This window comes from Lagenorhynchus albirostris, chromosome 21 (genome assembly GCF_949774975.1).
Source record: "Lagenorhynchus albirostris chromosome 21, mLagAlb1.1, whole genome shotgun sequence".
Lineage (NCBI taxonomy): Eukaryota > Metazoa > Chordata > Mammalia > Artiodactyla > Delphinidae > Lagenorhynchus > Lagenorhynchus albirostris.
The window spans coordinates 4,230,523-4,251,915 of record NC_083115.1 but is presented as its reverse complement, the minus strand read 5'-3'; the positions used below and the strand labels follow the sequence as shown (position 1 = coordinate 4,251,915).

The 21,393-nt window shown below is 44.5% G+C and overlaps 1 protein-coding gene across 1 annotated transcript in view; it reads left to right on the top strand.

Annotated features, from left to right (window-relative positions):
- Positions 1-21,164, top strand: part of IDO2 (indoleamine 2,3-dioxygenase 2) — a 43,232-nt gene extending 22,068 nt beyond the window's left edge. Inside the window, exons 6-10 of the mRNA XM_060136320.1 lie at positions 945-1,044; positions 2,334-2,451; positions 12,653-12,704; positions 18,722-18,870; positions 20,149-21,164. Of these exons, the coding sequence (XP_059992303.1) occupies positions 945-1,044; positions 2,334-2,451; positions 12,653-12,704; positions 18,722-18,870; positions 20,149-20,504 (775 nt within the window). The 3' untranslated portion in view covers positions 20,505-21,164. The remainder of the gene's footprint in view (positions 1-944; positions 1,045-2,333; positions 2,452-12,652; positions 12,705-18,721; positions 18,871-20,148) is intronic.
- The last annotated feature ends 229 nt before the right edge of the window (positions 21,165-21,393 follow it).

Here is a 21,393-nt window from a genome sequence, read left to right as displayed (position 1 = left end):
CAGATGTTCTTAGGCTCCTGTTTCCCCAGGGAGCACAGTTAACCTCTAAGTTGACACTGCCTCTCCGGTCACCAAACCTCAGCTCAATAAAGGGGCTCAGTATAAAAGCTGTAGCTCAGAAGATGGAGAGATGAAGCCTGAAGACCCCATTTCCACACTAACGTGACTCTGCTGAAACTACGGGGGTCCCTGACTGAGTTATCTTTTGTGTTTGTTTTTCATGTCTTCTCATGTTTTAGAGGCAGAAGTGACTTATGGAATGAAGTTTTATGTTTTGTAGACTGGATCCGCCTCTGGGCTATTTGAATCCGTGTGATAACAGATCATTTAAGAATGATCCCTCTATAACAGTCTTCAGCTTTCACTATTATAATACAGAATTTGGGGGGGAAAATGACTAATGAGAGAGAGCACTAGCCTGAGCTATGAAACTGCTCTGGACCAGGTCCAGTGACTAAGCAGCTGGATGCAACTGGGGAAGCGATTTTGCTTCTTTGGGCCATAGTTTTCTGTCTGTAAGAAAGGAGCATGGAATTAGCTGTTGCCTGTGGTCACTGCAGCATTAAGACACTGTGCTCCTAACGGGAAGGGTGTAATGGGCCCCGGACTGGCCCTGTGAAGAATCAACCCTACTTGTCCCCTCGTGCTTTAGCAGTTCCACAGCAGGGGTGGGGGTGGGGGGTGGGGGAGATGGTCTGGGACCATCCGGGTGATGCTAGCTTAGGAGTCCTCAGGTGAACTTGGGCTGGAGCAGATCTGTCTCTTTCCTACCTGAACGTTGCTGGAGGGAAGAGGCCCATCTTCGGGCTGCCCTGTGGAGAGGAGAGCATCAACCTCTGGTTCCACCTTGGACTATAGCAGTTACCTGACTCGAGGCCACCGCTGGGCCGTGCGTACTCACTGTGTCCAGACCTTTCTAACCACGTGGTCATGTCCCTCCCAAGGAACTTGGACCCCATTGTCTTATTCCCAGGGGGGGAAAGCCTGCGTGGTTTTATACTGGTGACTGTTTTGGTGGAGAAAGCAGCTGTACCCGGGATTAAGGTATCTTCCCACACACAGAACTTTTTTTTTTCTAAATGAAAAGTCAGTCTGAGCTTTGCTTCCCACCCAGGCCCTTTCCCTGCAGTGCATTCATCAATACAGGCCTCATCTTACTTGGTTAGTTGAGCAAAGAGATTTAAGTTCTGGCCCACAGAGGTATCTACCTTTCCTCAACGACTGTAAAACACGCAGTTGACCGTTTGCCCATCAACAAACAAGCATTGTTCTAGGCAGTGGGAGATCTGGGGGAATAAGACAGACATTGCTCTGGCTTCCACAGAGGCTCAGGATCCAGTGGAGGAGGGTGCATCGATGTAGGGAGTAACATGAAAAAAAGTGCCGTGTTTCATGAAAAGACGTCTAAAACCTAATTCAGACTTGAAGGGTCGGGCAAAGCTTTCCAAGGGAAATGACAGCTCTGAAAGTTAATACCTGAGTAATGTAAAGGAATTAAGCAGAGAGAGAGACAGAGGCAGAGAGAGAGATGCTGATGCCTGGAACTACCATGCAAGGGCTCTGAGTTCAAATGAACCATCCTTGAGATTACCTAGCCCTGGGGTTGTAAACTTGAATTCCTTTAGGGGTCAGGCAGGTCCCAGAAAGGTCAGGTGTCTGTCAGAGAATCCATGCCCTGCCTGAAGATATTGAAGTTAGATCTCTGTCCTTCCTCACCACCTTCCCTGGGTGCCTACTGTACCTACTGTAGGGTGACCAGATCGGGCTACAATTATTATAGCTCCCTCTTGCACTCCCAGAAGTGAAACTATGGGGTCACTTTACTTCTCATCCGTGTGTTTATTCCATAGAAAGATACAGAATAAAATACTGGTCTTCCAAATACAGCTCAGATAAGGTCGAGACTGCTAATGAAGGGGGGTCTGAGCTGAGGGCTCCGCAATTCTGATGTTCTGTAAGACAGAGCTCAGGGGTGAGGCCGTCCTGAGTCAAGACGCAGGAGTCAAGACGCAGGAGTATTATGTGTAATAACTCAAGAAGCAGAAAGGAGGAAAATGACAGAGTGAGGCCCCTGAGAGGCACACGAAGTATCAGCCAGTGGAAAGATCCAGAAAGACCTAACCAGGTCCACCTGGGAGGTGACCAGGAAGATTCTCCTTTGAGAAGGACCTCATGGCCAAATGTAGTTTGGAAGCACTCCCTGGGGAGCCCTGTCACACAGTCCAGCAGGCAGAGGGCTGCCCTTCCTGGATTCCCCCATCTCTGAGGCTCACTGCATCTCAGCGGGCCTTCAGTGAACGTTAATGCATTACGAGACTGAATCTCATCCCCAGGCCCTTGTTCAGGCGGTGAATGCCGTCTTGCTGCCCAGCCCAGACTCCCTGCTCCAAGCCCTGCAGCAACTGAGGCTCTCCATTCAGGACATCACCAGAGCCTTGGGACAAATGCATGGTAAGGGGCTCCTGAAGGCTGAGGGATCGCTTGCGGGGCAGAAAGGGCCTGGAGGTTGGCAACGTCCATGAGATGGCACTGCTGTGCTAGCTTTGTTTTAGGTAACTGCCGCTCATACTATTGGAAAATGATCTCTCAGTTGGCAGGGATATTCTCCTGGTATAGTCTTTCTATTTTCATGTGATTAGGCTAATTTCCTCTCTTCGGCTGTCATGTATTTCTTTGTGCGTTGAGGTCTTGCACGAAGCTTGGGAGGAGGGGAAGGGCACACAGCATGGCTTGTACCTGCTTTATCCAGCAGTGACCTTGGTACCGGAGGACATGACTGACCTTGGCTTCTTCAGCCCTCGTCTGTGACCAGTGCAGGGATGGGTTACCACAAGTGTGGCCACTTAAGGGGCCCACCCTTGCTGCAACTGGTTACATATTATTCTGGCAACTGCCTTCCTCTCCAATGTCTGGGCAGCTCTTCAACTTCCCCTAGCAGAAGAATCTCAAAAATTTAAGGGGGAAAATGGGCGTGATCTGTTTAGCAAGGGAAAAGCAGCTAAGTATCAGTTCCCCTAAGTCCTTCACTGGAAAACAAAACAGATTCTGGAAAAAGAGAGTGTTTGTAGGAAACGGGGCAGGAGGGAGGGAGGCGGAGACCGGATGGTACTCAGCTTTGTGACTTTTCATTCAAAGGATAGATTTCTTTGTCATCCCAGACTCTCTGGGACGTCCATCGGAAGTCACCGGGTTATGTATTCTTTCCATTCAAGGCCCCTGTTTTACACGTTTGACTCACATCTCCCCATTGCCCTGATTTTTAATTGTAAATTCCTCCCGATCACATCAGTAGGTCTCCTGCCAAACAAGCTCTCCCAGCTCAGGGAGATGGATTTTAGTTTTGCAAGATGGCCTGCGTTTATTACTCAGGATGTGAAGACCGCTAGAGGCGCGTTGCAGGGTCTTCAGATCTTAGGCATAAGCAGCAGTGAGTGGTTTGGAAGGTCACAGGAGGCCCTCCACCCTGTCCCAGGGCGTGTCCCAGTAAGGTGGCACAGCCCTGTCTGGCTCGCACACGCTTCCCTAGCACTCATTTTCAAAGTCATGTATTTAACCCAGGCCAACCCTGATGCTTTCTTGATCATCCTCTGCAGGAGGTCTGATGGCCTGGGCAGGTGATGGGGTGATTTCCCTTGTGTCCCCCAAAGGCAAATTTTCCCACACAGACATCATGTATTTTATTTTATTTTATTTTATTTATTTATTTGCGGTACGCGGGCCTCTCACTGCTGTGGCCTCTCCCACTGCGGAGCACAGGCTCCGGACGCGCAGGCTCAGCGGCCACGGCTCAGGGGCCCAGCCGCTCCGCGGCATGTGGGATCCTCCCGGACCGGGGCACGAACCCGTGTCCCCTGCGTTGGCAGGCGGACTCTTAACCACTGCGCCACCAGGGAAGCCCGACATCCTGTATTTTAAAGGTTTCACTACTAGTCACTGCGGTGAAATAGATGAATGTATCAGCCTGCAGTTTTCAAAAATGGCCACACCACCGCCCTCCATCCTCAGGGCTCCTTTACAATGTGGTCCGGGTATTCCTCTCGTCAAAGCCCGTGTCCTGGCTTGTGACGTAGGCGGGCTTGTGGCATGCTCGCGATCAGTAGAACTCAGCGGAAGTGACACAGCGTGACTTCCCAGACAAGGCTAGAAAAAGTGTTGCAGCCGCCGCCCTGTACACTGAGCCGCCATGTAAAAACTCCATCCACTCTGTGGCCACCAGGGCTGTGAATGAAGATGTCAAACCACACAGGGAGGCCAACTGCAGCTGCTCCAATTAGCACCTAGCGCAGGGGCGAATAAGCCCTCAGATGAGTCTGAGTTCCCACTTTCCAGGCATCCTCACTCTTCCATTTCCTCAGCGGAGGACCCAACCACTGAGAAGCAGAGACAGGCCATCTCCACTGTGTCTCGCCCTGATTCCTGCCCTGAGTCCGTGAGCATAATACAATGGTTATTTTGTGCCACTGAGTTTGGAGTGGTTTGTTATGCAGCCACGGTAACCAGAAAAGTAAAATTATAAAAATGATAACAGTCTTCCCTGGTGGCGCAGTGGTTGAGAGTCCGCCTGCCGATGCAGGGGACACGGGTTCGTGCCCCGGTCCGGGAGGATCCCACATGCCGCGGAGCGGCTGGGCCTGTGAGCCATGGCCGCTGAGCCTGCGCGTCTGGAGCCCGTGCTCCGCAGCGGGAGAGGCCACAACAGTGAGAGGCCTGCGTACAGCAATTAAAAAAAAAAAAATGATAACGAACAATAAAAACTGCAAGGGGTAAGGAATCACATGGACTTGTTAGTGATTGATTGTGGTTTATGGTTGTTGAATTTCTTCTGCCTGATAAATAGAGCCCAGCTGCACTGCTGTCCTCCCCAAATGGAGCTTACCCAACCATTCTTCTTTCGGAGCCAAACTTTAGCACGAATTGTGTACTCCCTTACTGTATAAACCCTCCTTTCCAGGAATTTTCAAAGTCACGCCTAAAGATGTGGTCATTCTAATATTTGAAACTGGTTTCTGTTTCCTTCTTGTTTTTTTAACCTTCTCTTCCTTTTTCAGTCCTCACAGTGGTTGCCATGTTTTTTTCTATGCTTGATTTTGTTTTCACCTTGTAATGTTCATTGTCTTTGAAACATCATCTGTAGGCAGGCTTTTGGGACTAGGAGAGAGAAATATTTGGTTCTTCCTGGTTCTTTGGAACTCTAAAATTCTGGATCATCTTAAATCATGTTGAACACGTAAGGACCCGACAACTGAACTTGGGCTAAAAATGTGCAAAAGAAAAGGTCACGACTTTTCAGGGACAGATTTTTTTTTTTTTAATCCTCTTTGGCTTGGTGCCAAAGTTAGTTCTAATTCTGTCTCCTGTGGCAAACGGGGGTACAGGGGGGCCCTGATTCACTCGGAGGTTGTGAGTATAGGCATTTGGGGCTCTGCGGATAATATGAGGAGAGTCTGGTGTAAAATTCCTCACCAAAGCTGGGACCAGGGCTCCCATCGTACAGAGAAGCCACTAAACCAGAGCCCTGGCGAACCCGGATGGGCAAGTGATTTCAGGGAACGCTATCTCTGCTGGTCTTGTTTTCTACCTCCTTGGGTTTCTGCTTTCCCTTGCAATGTTTGCTCGGTGGTTCCTTGCTGTCTTTTGAGCTCTTTGATGGCCTTTAGGATGTTTTCACATTTACCCAGCTTTCTGTTGTTTTTGTCAGGGGAAGGATAGGTCCAAGTAAAACAACATTCCATTACCACAAAGGGAAGTCTCTTTCTGGAGTACTGTTGTCATCTCTTCCTTTCCCTGTGTTTCCACCATCACTTCCTCTGCACCTGGCTATCATATCTCCCGCCAGCACTCCTGCAGTGGCCTTCTCAATCCTTTCTCTCATCTGTCCTTTACCTAGTCGAATCCATGCTCTTCACAGAAGCCTGAACCAACTCTTAGGAGTGCAGATCGGTTGCATCACTTTGACTCTTAAAACCCTCCCGTTGCCCTCCTGGCACAGTCCAGTATGGTAACCTCCAGCCACACGCAGCCACTGAACACTTGCTATATGGACGGTGTGATTGAGGAACTAAATTTTTTTTTTTTTTTTGGTACGCGGGCCTCTCACCGTTGTGGCCTCTCCCGTTGCGGAGCACAGGCTCCGGACGCGCAGGCTCAGCGGCCATGGCTCACGGGCCCAGCCACTCCGCGACATGTGGGATCTTCCCGGACCGGGGCACGAACCCGTGTCCCCTGCATCGGCAGGCGGACTCTCAACCACTGCGCCACCAGGGAAGCCCTAAATTTTTAATTGTATTTAAATTTAGCTAATTGAAACTGAAGTCGAAAAACTGAATCAGTGTCACATACTTTTCTGTTAGATGCAGCTTTATTGTTAGAAAGATTACCTTTCACTTAACTGTGGAAAATTCAGCATCGAATTAAAATGCACTCTAAGTATAAAATAAATTTTAAATCTATAAGAATATACCCAGGATTTCAAATAATTATTTTTAAAAACCACATTAATAATTTTTATATTGATTACATACCGAAATGATAGTATTTTTGATATTTGGAGTTAACTAAAATATACTATTGATATTAATTTTTCCTTTTCTTTTTACCTTTTGAAATATGGCTACTGGAAAATTTAAAACTACACGTGTCTATCACATTAGATTTCAACCGAAAGCACTAGTTTATCCATTATTCTAAGGATAAGGCCAAAATCCTTAACCTATTCTGCAAGACCCAAGATGAACTGACCCCAGGCTATTTTCATTTTAATTTATTTCACATCATCTTTCCCTTCACTTATTCTTTCTGACACTAGCTTTTAGCTCCTGAAAAGAACTTCTTCCACTTCGAGGCTCGTGTACGGACTATTCCTTCTGCCTCAGACATTCTTCCTAACTCACCCTCTGCCTACTTAACTCCTGTTTACCCTCAGATTTAAGCCCTGGTCTCATCCAGGCATCTATAGCTGCTTAAACCCTATCAGCAATGCTGCCAAACCCAGGAATGGGGCAAGGGATGGAGCCACAGGAGAAATAAACAAGACTCCCTGAGGAGAAGGGCTGAGGACTGGCAGAGCTTAGGCGTGAGCCGAGGCAGGAGGAGGGGTCAAGGGTATACACATACGTATGATTTCAAAGCTGGTTGAAAAAAGGCACGAGGCCTCTGGCAAAGATCTGTTATTTGGAAGATTGAATCAAGTTCTGCTTGATTGGCAGGTTGATTTTCAAAGTAAATAGGGAACACAGGGAAAGGAAACAATACTTGCTTTGAAACATGTCACATTTAAGGTGATGGTGAGACACTCAGTGGAAATATGTGGCTTTAAAAGTGGGAATTACGGGCTTCCCTGGTGGCGCAGTGGTTGAGAGTCCGCCTGCCGATGCAGGAGACGCGGGTTCGTGCCCCGGTCCGGGAAGATCCCACATGCCGCGGAGCGGCTGGGCCCGTGAGCCATGGCCGCTGAGCCTCCGCGTCCGGAGCCTGTGCTCCGCAACGAGAGAGGCCACAGCAGTGAGAGGCCTGCGTACCGCCAAAAAAAAAAAAAAAAAAAAAAAAAAGTGGGAATTACCCAAAAAAGACAGTTTGGTGGTCAGGTCCATCAGATGTATATTTCAGTTATGCACCTACAGTGCTTTGTTTTGGGTGTCAGTAATGGAGCATTGACTGCCTTACCCTTCTGGGTAGGATGACCATAATGAACATTAATGATGTCATATGAAAAGACTGCAGTGGTTCTGGGTCTGTGGCTTTAGTACTGACCCAAAGCAAGGATTTGCTGAGTTTTGTTTTGTTTAAAGGCCACTTCTCAGTATAAAACCTAAATCCCTACCCCTGAAAAGTTGAAAAAACAAGTTTCCTTAGGTTTTCCAAGCGAAACAAAAATAATGCTTATGATAGAATGAGATGAGAGTGAACTAATCAAAAGCAGACATTGTATTTTTCTTGAGAGTCACTTAGATTTAAAAGAACAAGATACTTGACCAAAGTGTTTTGTGTTTTTCTGAACAATAACAACAGCAACTTTGGAAGACATCTAGCCCCATCCACTAAGCGCACCTGGGCTTGGCCATCGGGGCAGAAACTGCAGTCCATGGGGCCATTTTTCCCCTCCTCTAGGAAGACACAGGGAAGGAAAGGGGGAGACGTAACTCAGGTGTCTTCTTGGGTCTTCTATGCTCCCTGGAGGATAATGGTACTGGCTTTCAGGAACTGCCCTTCTCAGCCCAAGTGTACACACATCAGATCCAGAAGCAAGAGTTTTTATGTGGCTCTTGTCCCTCACCAGCCCCACGTTAATAGATGTTCTCTATCTGGTTTAGGGCGAGAAATACCTTCCGTCAGCCCCGGTAGGGCTTCTGAGGCTTTTTCACACGTCTATGGCTACACCTGCTCCAGTCTTTTTGCTCCCTCTTGTGGCAGAATTTCTAGTACTCATCGTCGTGCATGACTTCTTTGGATCCTGTAAAGCCAGGCCAGGAGCTGACATTCTTCCTTTGCTTCCCCTAGGGCAGTGCTAAACTCTCAAGTGTGTTTGCTTTCTCCCAATCCCACAGAGTCCCGCTGTACTTGCTCGCTACCTATCTGCAAAGGCTCACTCTTGCCACCCTCAGGAGTCTGCCAAGAAGGTCTCTCTTGGCCCTGTGCTGTGCTGCCCTGGGGAAGGGGTGATGTGGGTAAAGTGAAGTATTCTTCTTACCCTCTTCAGTGCATCCACTCTTAGATTTTTTTTTTTTTTTTGCTCCAGTGGTGTTCTGGAACCTTTCGCTGGACTCCTGGAGGTCCACAAATGCTGTCTTATCCACGGGTGACTGTCTAAAACAATGTTCTTTGGGGGGAAGACCGTCGAAAACTCTTATTCTGCCATGCTGATGATGTCACTCTTGCATCTCCCTGTTTTCTAATGAGTTAACCGTCTGTGTGTCTGGGATGGGGGTGGAAGGGCCTGTGCTCCTGCGTGCTCATCGCGTGTGTCCCTGATTTGCGAAATGCATGGCTTTCCTTATTTTTGGAAATGTCTTTTATCTTTTACTCATTGCCTTTAATAAGTTTTTGGGTACACTCTGGAGGGTGATCTTTGTTAGTTATGGATTGCAAGTGTTGTGGTTTTTCTCATTCTGCCTTGTGAAAGCAGAAGTTCTTAATTTAAGTATAGTCAAAGTATTTGTAGTTTCTTTTGTAACAGTTTATTTTTAGGAAGTGTGGCATAAGATATAATTTCATAATCAGAGGTCATAGATATATTTTTCTACATTTTTTTCTGTAGTTGATGTTGTTTGTCTTTCACCTTTCACCCCTTAATACACATATAATTATTATCTCTATACAGTATGACATAGGAAATAAATTCAATTTCCCTTCTGTGAATAATCACTAACCTACAATATTAACACTGTCTTACATCAGATTTTCTTAAATGATTGGATCTCTTTCCAGGCTCCCTATTCTGTTTCATTGTCTGTTTGTCTTTCCCCACACAAAAACCATCTGTCTTAAATGAACCATAGCTTCATAGTATTTCTCATTTTCAGGTAGAGAAAATCCCCCTCACTTTTCTCTTCTCCAGGGGCGCGCATCCTGTCTTTGACCCTTTGCTCTTCATATAAACTTAGAATCAGCTTGTCAAATCCCAATAAAAAAATTCTGTTAAGAATTTTGCTCAAATGGCATTAAATCTGTATATTAATTTGGAGAAAAATTACCTGATTTTGATATTCTATCTGGTCCTTCTGTCCTCTGATCAGGGCGGATGGACAGGTGGAGACTAATGTAAAGACATTAACGTGCTCTCGGAATCATGTCTTCATATTGCTGGGCGTTCTTCTCTTCCCACATGGCCTGAAATTTATCCAGATAGAAAACTCTTCTTTAAAGAAATAAGAAGACTTGTCAACAGAAAAAAAGAAACCAAGAAAATGGAATGGTACCACTGAAGTGCAGAAAGAAAATAACTTCCAGTTTGGCATTACACACCTAGCCAAAATATCTTTCAAATTTGAAATTAAAACAAAGATATTTTCAGGCAAATAAAAACTCTGAAAACTTATTGCCAAAGGACCCACACTAAAATAAATATTCGATTGAGTTCTTCGGGCAAAAGTACAAAGATTCCAGATGTAAGCACAGAAATACAGGACAGAATGAAGAGCAAGAGATGGTAACTATGTGGTTAAATTCAAATGATTATTGAATTTATACGACAATAATAATGTAGGTTTAAAATGTACGTAGAAATAAAATAAATGATAACAAAAGGCGAAGGGGTTAAAGAGGATAAAGTATTCTACAGACCTTGTATTGATTGGGAAGTGGTCAAAGTACTAAATTTCGTAGATCTATTGAATCAAAGCTACCTGTTGTAATCTCAAGAATGACTACTAAAAGAATAGCATTAAGAGGGGGAAACTAATGATAATAAGGGGGGAAATAAAATAATTTAAAACATCTTTTTCATGAAAGTCAAAAAAGAAGAAAAAAGGGAACAGAGAATAGGAGACAAAGACAAAATAAATAAAAGTGTATATATAACCCAAATATATCAGTAATTACATTAAATATTTGAATATACAATAAAAACAAAATAAACAAAACAAAACAAAAAACTCTTCTTTAGATACATTTATTTTCCTGGATATTGATACTGAGTTTTCTTGTCCACGAACAAAGACACATTTTCTTAAATTACTTTGACTTATTTCAACATAAGAGATTTAGATACATTCTGCTTTATTCATAGTTACTTTATATTTTTGTTTCTAGCCAATATGGCGTCTTTTGACTGAACTAATTCCTGTGTGTTCTTGGTTTATAGAATGAAATTGATATTTAGTGTGAACCTTGAATCTAGCCCTTTGATAAACACTCTTATTCATTCTAATGATGATCTGTTGATTATCTAGGTTTTCTATGTAGAAATCATATTATTTGAGAATAACATTGTTTTGTTTTTTCATTTAAATACTCATAACTTTTTTCTTTCAATTTTTATTCTTATTCTTCAGGCGAGGGGATGCCTAACACGGTGTTGAATGGACGTGCTGATACTTGGTTTTGTCTGACATTTTAAAAGACATTTATAATATTTCAACGTTAAGTGTAACATGCACTGGAGGCTTTCTGTGGCTTCCTTTTATCAGTTTAAGGATGTTCCCTCCTATTCCTAATTAGCTAAAAGTTTTTGTTTGTCTTAATCATGAATGGATTTTTTTATATCTATTGAAAATTTGACATCAAACTTATCTCACATGTGGGAATTCCCTGGCAGTCCAGTGGTTAGGACTCTGCGCTTTCACTGCCGAGGGCCTGGATTCAGTTCCTGATCAGGGAACTGAGATTCTGCAAGCCATGTGGTACAGCCAAAAAAAAAAAAGAAAAAATTATCTCACATTTACTGAAGTAATCATTTGGCTTTTCCTCCTTAAATATGATAAGTTGGGTAAAACATTAAATTATCTCCAGTCATTACTGCTTCAGCAAAAATTTGTACATAGTACTTAGCATATTTGTGGGAACAGAGCACCAAATGGGAAAGACCCAGAAATAGGGCCCAGAGAAAAGTCCAGCACATGGGATGGTGTCGCAAATGAGCAGGGAGGATGTGACAGCCCTCAGAGGCCCTGGGAAGCCCTGAGGCTGATGGGAGATGTGAGTTACCTGAGCCCAGGGGGCTTCAGAGAAGACAGAGATGGAAGACCAGAGATCAGGTGTGATGGTGGAAAAGGTCAATTGATGGTATAGAGATGCCATTATTTAGGTCTCATCAAAAAGATGTTTCTTTTTTTTCTCCGAAACAAAGAGACATAGACAGGAATCTGGATGAGAGAAACATGTCAGCTCCCAGAGGGGCCCCATTGTGAGAAGAAGAGAGAATAACGTTCAAAAGTGGATGAAAAGAAATTCGGTGCAAGTGTGAGGACGTGCTTCCTTACACACACAAGTTAACAAGCTAGTGGGATCAGTTATCCCCACGCATTGGCTTAGATTCAAAATGAGCAGCATAGGGACTTCCCTGTGGTCCAGTGGTTAAGACTAGGTGCTTCCAATGCAGAGGCCATGGGTTGGATCCCTGGTTGGGGAACTAAGGTCCCACATGTGGCACCGTCAAAAGAAAAACCCCCCAAAACAGAAACAACAACAACACACACACACAACGAGCTGCACGGACTAATGAGTGAGACTGTGTCCGACCAAGTGTAGCAGAGCCTGAGCAGAGGATCCTCCACTCTCTGCCCTTTGTTGACGACACAGAAATGCACCCAGGGGTTCAGTGGTCCTCTCTTCTGAAAGCCTTGAAGAGAGCAGATTCTTTCTCTCTGCTTTTCTCCTTTCTGCTTCCCACATTCTTTCATTCTCTCTGGCTGTTTAAAACACTAATTTTTTAAAGATGGCCTTGACCTCTCTTTTTGGTGATTGTTGTTAAGTGCAGAAGAGGGAAGTAACCACAAATAGAAAAAGGCAGCATTTGGAACCGTTTAACCCTCCCGTCAGCGCCAGTGAGGGGGGCGACAGAAGGGAACATTCCTCCCCCTCCTGCTGCTGTGTTCCCTCCAGGTTTCTGTGCAGATCAGATAGAGGGGGTGTCCTGGGAGGGCAGCAGAGCCCGTGCATGTGGAACCAATTGCTTTTTTTGCCTGTAGTAAAGTTCACATTTTGATTGCTCCTCTAGATTATGTAGATCCAGACATCTTTTACGCAGTCATCCGGATCTTCTTCTCTGGGTAAGTAGAGTTCAACTCTTCTCCTGCATGAGACATCTGTAGCCTTTCCCAGATTTATGAGGGGAGAAACAGACAGAAGCTTCCCAGAGGAAGAAACACACCAAGTAACCCTTGCTAACAAAGGAATCACCAGGATCCGTTCCTGGATAAAAGAAGTGGGGAACCATTTGCATGATAAATGACACTGAAGGATTGAATATTTAAGTTTAGGGTAATTGTCCTGAGGCCATCACTTTCGATTCAATGTACTCACCTTAGAAAACCACTGGATGACAGAGGGGAACACAGCCCAGTGTGCCACCCACAAAGCCCGATTATGTGTATCTTTTCTCCCGCCTGTTATGCAGGCAGGTGGAGGCATAGGCAGTAGCTTAAAAGCTTCCTTCTACCATTCTTGGAATAGCTACAACAAAGACAGTTTTTCATACTTCTGGTGTTCTTCTTTGGTCACCTGGCCTGCAATTTCTCCAGATAGAGAACTCTACTCTTAGATACATGTCTTATTTTAAATACATTTGTCATAACGTGACATGTTTTAATGAGATTGCTTTCCTATTCACATTAACTGAGAGAAACTAAGTTTTTGTTTTTGTTTTAATGGTGAAGAGTGAAAGGTGGAGGTGATGGATGGAAGAGGTGAAAATGTGAAATAGACATCATCTAAAGCACCATCTTGATAACTAGGAGGTGCCTGAAACGCTGCTGGTAGGAAGAATATGAAGCTGTGTCTGGATGTAGCAAGAGTCATGCCGAATTCCAACATCAATAGATGTACGGATTCATCCGTAGATTTAGTGGTATATTCCATGGGTGCACGAAGGGAGTGACCATGTGTATTAAGTATTTTCTCTAGATTGGGTAGGTCTGTAGTATGAGACATTCTCAGGGGAGGCCAGCCTGGGTGGGGACCCCTCATTGTAGGGGTAGTGAGTGGAAGCAAAGTTTCTGGAGAATAACTTGAGAGTAACAGGTACCTGGTTTATGGGGAAAAGAGAAGGAAAGGGGAAGAGCAAAGGAATAGAATTGAGAGCGTATCTCACAATTTACACCTTCCTATGTACCCTTCACTCCTGAAACCCCGACAAAGGGATTATCCATCCTGTGGAACTCTTTTTGCTCTCTGCATCTTTTGCATGTAGCCAGGGTCAATACAAAGATCTGATCGTAAAATAGAGATTCTAGCAACAAATATTAAGCAAAGCATGCAGCCAGGCTTTGGTAGGATCAGAGGGGAGAACAAAAGGGCCATTTTTCCAAAACGTTTTAAATAGACTGCGTTTCAGGAAGACCTAATTCTGGAAAATCTCCTTGTGCTTCAGTTTGCTCTCTGAGTTGGGGTTAGTTGCCGCTGTTCCATAACAAATGACCACAACTTAGCAAGGCTCACTTACTACCCCACATTCCTGTAGGTCACAAGTCTGGGTGAGCTTGGCTTGGTTCTCTGTTTAGGGTCTCAAAAGGCTGAAGTCGGGATCTGCTGGGCTTGAGCTCTTATCTGGAGAATCTGGGGGAGAATTCACTTCCAAACTCATTCAGGTCTTTGGTAGAATCAGCTCTTTGTGGGTTGGGAACTGAGGTCTCTCATTCTTTCCTGGCAGAATCTGCTGTCAGCTTCTAGAAGCCTCCAGTATCCTTTCCAAGTCAGCAGTGATACTTCCAATCCTTCTGGTAATTCAGATCTCTCAGAGATCTCCTGTCATCAGCCAGAGAAAACTCCCTGCTTTTAAGGTCTTGTGTGATTAGATTAAGCTCCCCTAGATAATCCAGGATAACTGCCTATGTTAAGGTTTCTCATTAGTGACCTTAACTACACCTTCAAGGTCCCTTTTGCCTTGCCTTATGATATATCATATCGACAGGCATGCTTTCTTATCATATTAATATTTCTAGGCGTTAGAATGGGAATCTTGGGACAACATTTTTAGAATTCCATCTATCATAGTTAAATGGATACCAAAGGGTGACTTCACTTTCATTAAGATAAGTTCTGAGTCAGTGATGCATTTTATCTGTGATCTACATAAAGGCCTCTTCTCTATTTCTGATCCTCAAAATTATTTCCCACGTAGCTCAACTAAGTGGCCAGTAGCCAATCCTAAATGTGTTGGTGGCCAAAAGCATCTGGATGGTTGAGAGTTCCCAGTAGGGCTGTCTTGAAAAGTCTAAATCTGCTCTTGTGTTCTTGATTTGTCTTATGCTTGACTCATTATTTTTGTTGACTTTTTAAAAAAACATTTTTATTTAGGAGCATTAAGAAATTCCATCTGTAAATGAAAACATAGTCCCTTTATTTCTCACTCATGTCAAATTTCTCAGGGAAGTTAGCCCCTATGGATAAAAGTCATCTCTGTTCCTTTCTTTTTTTTTTTTCTGTTTAAACTTCCCATTTTCTGGGGTTTGCTAGAAATATGCTACAAGAAATGTTAAAAATAAACTTGTCTACAGAGATTTGTAAGGAAACTAATTCCTTTTCTTCACTAACAGCAGTTTGGGCCTGAGAATGCATGGGAGCAATCCTTGGGCTATTCAGAGAAACCCAATTTTTCTTCCTCATATTAATCTCATCATAGTTGGAGAATATGGGTTTTGAAAGTAGATGCCTTCCTTTTATTTTTTTTTTTTGACTTTCATGCTCTTTTTTTCTCTATCATCTTCTTTTAAGCTGACCAGGTCCTTTCAACAAATACACTTGGATTTACATATTCTACGTAGATAATACCTAATTATAGAGTGCTAGTTTTTCATTCACTCATTGACCAAATATTTAGCGAGGGCTGACAAAATGCCAGGCACAGTTCTAGGTGCTGGGGATGGAGCAGTAAAAACAGCATTTCTGTGGAGCTTACAGTTTAATCACGGGAGACAGATAATGAATAAATAAATATAACAAAGGCAATACCATACTCGATGTGTTACAACAAGAAGAGATACAGGAAACTTGAAAGTAGGGTAATAGAGCATTATGGAGTGTTAGGGGTGGTAGCCGAAGTCCTTATTTATTTATTGTGATCTGCGAATGCCACATTTCTAAAGGATGCTTAAGCAGATATGTGAAGGAGGTGAGGAAGAGTAGCAAACCACTCAGGTACCTGCTCTGCCTGAAAGGAACAAGCATCATAATGACCCTGGGGTGGAAGCACCTTTGGAGGAAGAGCTGCACCGAGCCCAGCAGTGCTCGCATGGAGTAAACGTGGGGAGAATGAGAAATACAAGTGGTGGGGGGACCAGATCACGTAGAGACTCGTTGGCTCCTTTTCTGAGTGGGGTGAGCACCACAGGCAAGTTTTGAGAAGAATGACACGAGCCGTGTGAAGTCGCAAATCGCCACGCTGTCTTCTGAGTGGGGAATAGAATGGACCGAGGAACGCACCTAAGAAACTCTGACTACGGTCCAGGGTGGTGGCCTGGACTAGGCAGGAGCAGAAGGGGCCTTGAGAAACAGGCAGTTCTGGATGTGGACTGAAGTTATCTGCTCTTGGATTGCACGTAGAATGGAAGAGAATGAGGTCCTTCAGAGAGGACTCGAGGTGTGTGGCCGGATCCATGGAAAGAATGGAGCTGCCATTTTCCTTTCTCTGAAGGTGGAGACATGGGAGGGGCAGGTCTGGCCAAAGGAAGGGGGAATCAAGAGGTCAGTTTGGGATGTGTCCCCTCCCATGGAGATGTCTAGTAGGCAGTTGAATACACGTCTCTGGCATATAGGGCAGAGATCCAGGTCCAGGTGCACATTTGTCAGTAATCCTAATATAGTTGGCTTTGAAATCCAGGAGACTTAGATGAGATCACTTGGGAAGTGAGAGTAGTGAGAAGCCCAAGGAATGAGTCCTGAGAGTGTCCAGCACTTAGAAGTGGTCGTGAAGGGAAGGAACTAGAGAAGGAGACCAAAGTGACTATATGAGACCATCAACAGGATTACAGAGAAAAAAACCTGAACCAGTACAGCCATCGTGTTTGGTCCACTTACCACACAGTAGTGGTCTGGTCTTCAATATTTCTGCCCCATAAAATGTTGCTTAGAAATTTTATTGGACCAGTGTCCTGAACTCTGCGGAGTCAGTAGACCTTTGTGGAATCCACTTGATTCTTCCAGCAGCTTCAGGAAGTAGGTACAAGTCAGGAGAACTGAGACTCAGAAGGGTTTGTACAAAGTTACAAAAGGAGGGAGCAGAGGTTAAAATTCACTGTGAATAATATGATAAAACGGCTAATATTTATCAAATGCTTAATAGTTTTCAGGCACGGACCAGGTATTATTTTGATTAGTTCTCACAACCCAGTAAGGTAGATACTAATATTACTGGGATGAGGAAACTGACGCTCCAGGAAGTTAATTAACTCACCCAAGGCTCAGAGTTACTAAGTATCAAAGCTGAGATTCCATTCCATATCTGCTTAAGATAGAGCGCTCTCTCCTAAGAGCTACAGCAGGTTGTGATCTTAGACTCAGAATCCTCCCTGGTTTCCTCTAACTTGTCCCCTGCCCTGCTGTGCATGTGTCATCTCTTTCCATAGTGATATTGCTACAACTGCAAAGGCCACTACGATATTCATCCAGTGAAACCACAGAACAGGCAACGCAAAACAGCGCCCAAAGAAAACAATAGCATTTCCTACCTCAGGGAAGTATTTGGAAAAGGTCACGGATGCGAGTTGAGCAGTCTGTCTGCGGCTTTTGTGTGTGCGAGATGTGTGTGTTTCCCTTCTCTCCAGCAGAATGACTTGTAGAATTACAGGAAGAAGGAGAGACATCAACATAAGCCTGTTATTTAAAACCGTTAACAACAGGGTTCCCGGCAATAAAAGGAAACGATTCTGTTCTTTAGTAAAAGTAGAAATTTACCCGTGGGTGGTCTTGGGAAGTGAAACTAGAAAATGACAAGTTTGGGGGTCAAGTTCTGGTTCCCTCTCCCTCTAACAACGTGGTCCTAGAGACTTAGTGCCTTGAGTCTTTATTTCTTTATCTGTAAAATGGATTTTAAAATGCCTGCCTTGATCTACTCCAAAGAGGACAAACGAGAAAATGGATGTGAATGTAATACGTAAACTGTAAAGCGTCGTAAGGGCAGATGTGGTGTGTTCTTGGCGCTGCTGACTGTCTCATTGTGGAGTCACCCACATACACTCTGTGACGGTTCAAGACCCTATAAAAAGTCGGACAGCGAACTGAGTAAAGTGGCTTGGGTCCTCAGGAAGAGGGGGACTCAAGGACAAAAAGATGAAGACGTGGAATCAGGGCGACAGAAGAGGAGAGAAAAGAAGAGAAGAGAGGAGAGAGAAGGAAGGAAAAACCATTTAATCTGAGCCTTAATTCCGGTCCTTCCTCCTGTCCTTGACCGTAGATTCTGGTGATCTGCATGGCTGTATTGTGTTCTCTTTGCTGCTACCCTTATTATTAACACCTACCATCAACAAACTATCTGATAAAGGCATTCCCATGAAGTTAGGTAGCATTTAGAACTGAAGTTTAATGTGAAAACTGTCATAGCTATAACTTTTAGGGAAGGGAAAAGATGTGTGTGTATTTGTATGTATATTTGTGTGTTTGTGTCGGTGTTTGGGGGTGTGTGTGTGTGTGTGTGTGTGCACGCGCATGTATTTTCAAAACTCTACTTGTGGAGTTACGGGCATCAAGGTCATCAAGGTTGAGATTAGCAGAGGGAGTGAAGATTGTTCCAGATCCCCTATGTTAATGGTTCCTGTTGATCAGCACTGACGTCATCTTTATAATTGAATTTTTCCAAAAACATGTCATAGGACCGATGCCAATGATTTCTCTCTAAATATCTTTTACTTCTCTGGAACAGTCCTTTATATGAGCAAAGAGAAGGGCTGGCCTGTTAGGAAGTTGGGTCAAGATAATGCTTAAGTACACATCCTACAAAGATATCCAGCCTCTTGCCCTAAAGTTGTCATTGAAATTGTGTTCACTTTCTCGCTCAATCTCTGTTTCCACATCAGAAAATATACTCTTAACTCCTAGCACCCACTTCTTCTCTCTGACTTTTACTCTTGCCCAGCTGGAAGGATAACCCAGCAATGCCTGCGGGGTTGTTATATGAAGGCGTCTCCAAAGAGCCCCTGCATTACTCCGGCGCGAGCGCTGCTCAGAGCACAGTGCTGCATGCCTTTGATGAATTCTTGGGTGTTCGTCACAGCAAGGAAAGCGGTAAGTCGGACGTTTTTCTTTTTCTTGTTTTTTCCTTAACAGGGAGGAAGAACAGTGGTGTTTTTATCGACTGATATGTCCAAGTAAGTAAATGAAACTCTCAGGAAGTCTATACTTCTCCAGCTCAACCAGGAGACTGTGCACCTGCCGTCTGGGACCGTCAAGCCAATCAGTATCAGAGCTCAGCTGAATATTGGGTTTTATTTCCAAACCTTAAAACATTCCTATATTTCCAGCTGTTCCCCGTAACTTTGTTTGGGTCCTTAGGCAGTAGCTTGCTTCTGTAGAGTGGGGGAGAGATCTGCAGATCCAGGGCTGTGATACTATGTTGCCAGGTCTGGATGCAGCTGGGGATGGGGATGGGCTCCTCCCGTGAAGCCCATTCCGTAAAAATGGTGTGGCCGCAAGCCAAGGCCACGTAGACCAGAAGAGGGGTTCTGCCATTTTACAAGCTTGAATGGCTCTTTTCCTTACCTGCCGGCATCGAGCCTAATGTTCAACAGCTGCAAAAAGGCACTTCCTGGTACAGAGTTTTCAAGGTGGATTAAGAAAAAATCAATGACTAGAATTCGGTGTCATAGGGTCCAGTCTCATCCACAAAAGTCTGTTCTATAGAACCATGATCACTTTTCACAGACTTTTGGTTTGATGAGGTTAGTAGTTGATGTACCATGCCTAATATTAATCCCATAATGAGTTTCCTGTAAATGATCTCTCGTCTACCTGTATTTCCCATAAATCTCTATTGATTTGATTTTTAAACAATTTGACTTCAAGAGGCTGCTGCTAAAACAGTTGATCGTTCTTTATCTTCCTGTCCTTAGAAACCCTATTACTTTCCTCTTCCTTAGCACTCCCTCCACAACGAAGCACTCAGGAAACAAAATTCAGCAGAGTATTTAGCTCCTCAGTTTAAGGGTTCATGCCTTACATTTGTAGATATACCTCATGTGTAACTAGCAAGATATGTTGCCCACATGTGGTAGATGATAAATATTTATACCTTGGCTGGTAGAGCTGGTTCCATCTTAGTTATTTGTGACGGGCTTGCTTCTTTTCCTGCCTCATCTCCAATCTACGTTTGGAGGATCTGATGTCTGCATGCGGAAGAGCCAGCCAAGTTGATTAGACACCATTGGGATGAGCGGTTAGGAGGGCAGCAGCAGCATCTGCTGTGTTGATGTCTGGGAAGGCAGACAGGCTCTCTTACCTTTCCACGTGGAGCTCCAGCATCGTTCTGCCTTGTTTCATGACATTGCTCTGCCTTGTTTCTTTCAGCTGATTTTCTGCACAGAATGAGGGATTACATGCCTCCTTCCCATAGGGCCTTCATAGAAGAAATTCACTCCGCGCCTTCCCTGAGGGACCACATCCTGTCCTCTGGAAACAGCCAGCTTCTGACAGCCTATAACCAGTGCGTGGAGGCCCTGGCAGCCCTGCACAGCTCCCACCTCGCCATGGTGACCAAGTACCTCATCACGGCCGCACCCAAAGCAAAGGGCAGGAAGACGAGCCATCGCCCGGGGCCACCTCAGGCCTTAGAAGAGAGGGGCACAGGCGGAACGGCAGTCGTGAGATTCCTGAAGAGTGTCAGGGATAAGACCATAGAGGCGATTCTCCACCAAAGTGGCTAAGAGACTGCCCTTCTCCCCAGCAATGCAAACCACACAGGTCTTTTCTTATCCTCCTTTCATTGGACAGCAGGTGGGCCTGGAGAATGAGGACGAGGGTTCTGTCTGGAATAATCCGAAAGGGACCTCAGACCTGTTCATGTTCTCGCTGCACAGAGCACCATCTTCTTCTATGAGAGAATTTTCATGGCCAGGAACTTGTCTTTCCCTCCCTGATCACTGGGTAATAGCAAACAGCTCTGGAGAGCCCCTCATTCAGAACCCCACGGAGGAGTGAGTGTACCCCTATTCTAGAAAACTAACATAATTTCACAAATCAAATAAAATTGCTTGTGGACAGATCACCTTGCTGATTTCTCAAAAAAAAAAGTTTTAATTCCTGCATTCGTTGGTTCACTTACTGACTTATTCAGCCCATACTGAGTCCTGGCTTAGGGGTTACAGCAGGGATTTTACAGTCCTTTCTCCCCACGTGTGCAGAATTTGGGGGCAGAAGTTTGGAGATGCTCCAGTGGACATGTGAAGGGAAGAGGCAGCTGCTGATAAGACTCTGAAATCACCAGTGTGGAAACGAAAAGTTAATGATATGGGAACGGGTGAGGCTTAGCCACAAAGTTCAGAAATTTGTACTTTCTATTTTGGTTTCTTTCTTTCTTTTTAGAAGAATGATTCTTCCTCCTTACGCTGAAAGTTTGTATTTGTAAAATGAATGAACCCTTTGGAAGTAAATGAGTGAAATGGGAATACATTGGAAATCCACATGTGTGGTGGGCAAATAAATGTCACTTTTTATTGACTTGGTTTATATCACAAGATCTCACTCCGCCTGGCAGTAGAAAACTAGAAAACGTTAATCTTAGGATGAATTCCATTAATTTAGGGTTGCCCTCAC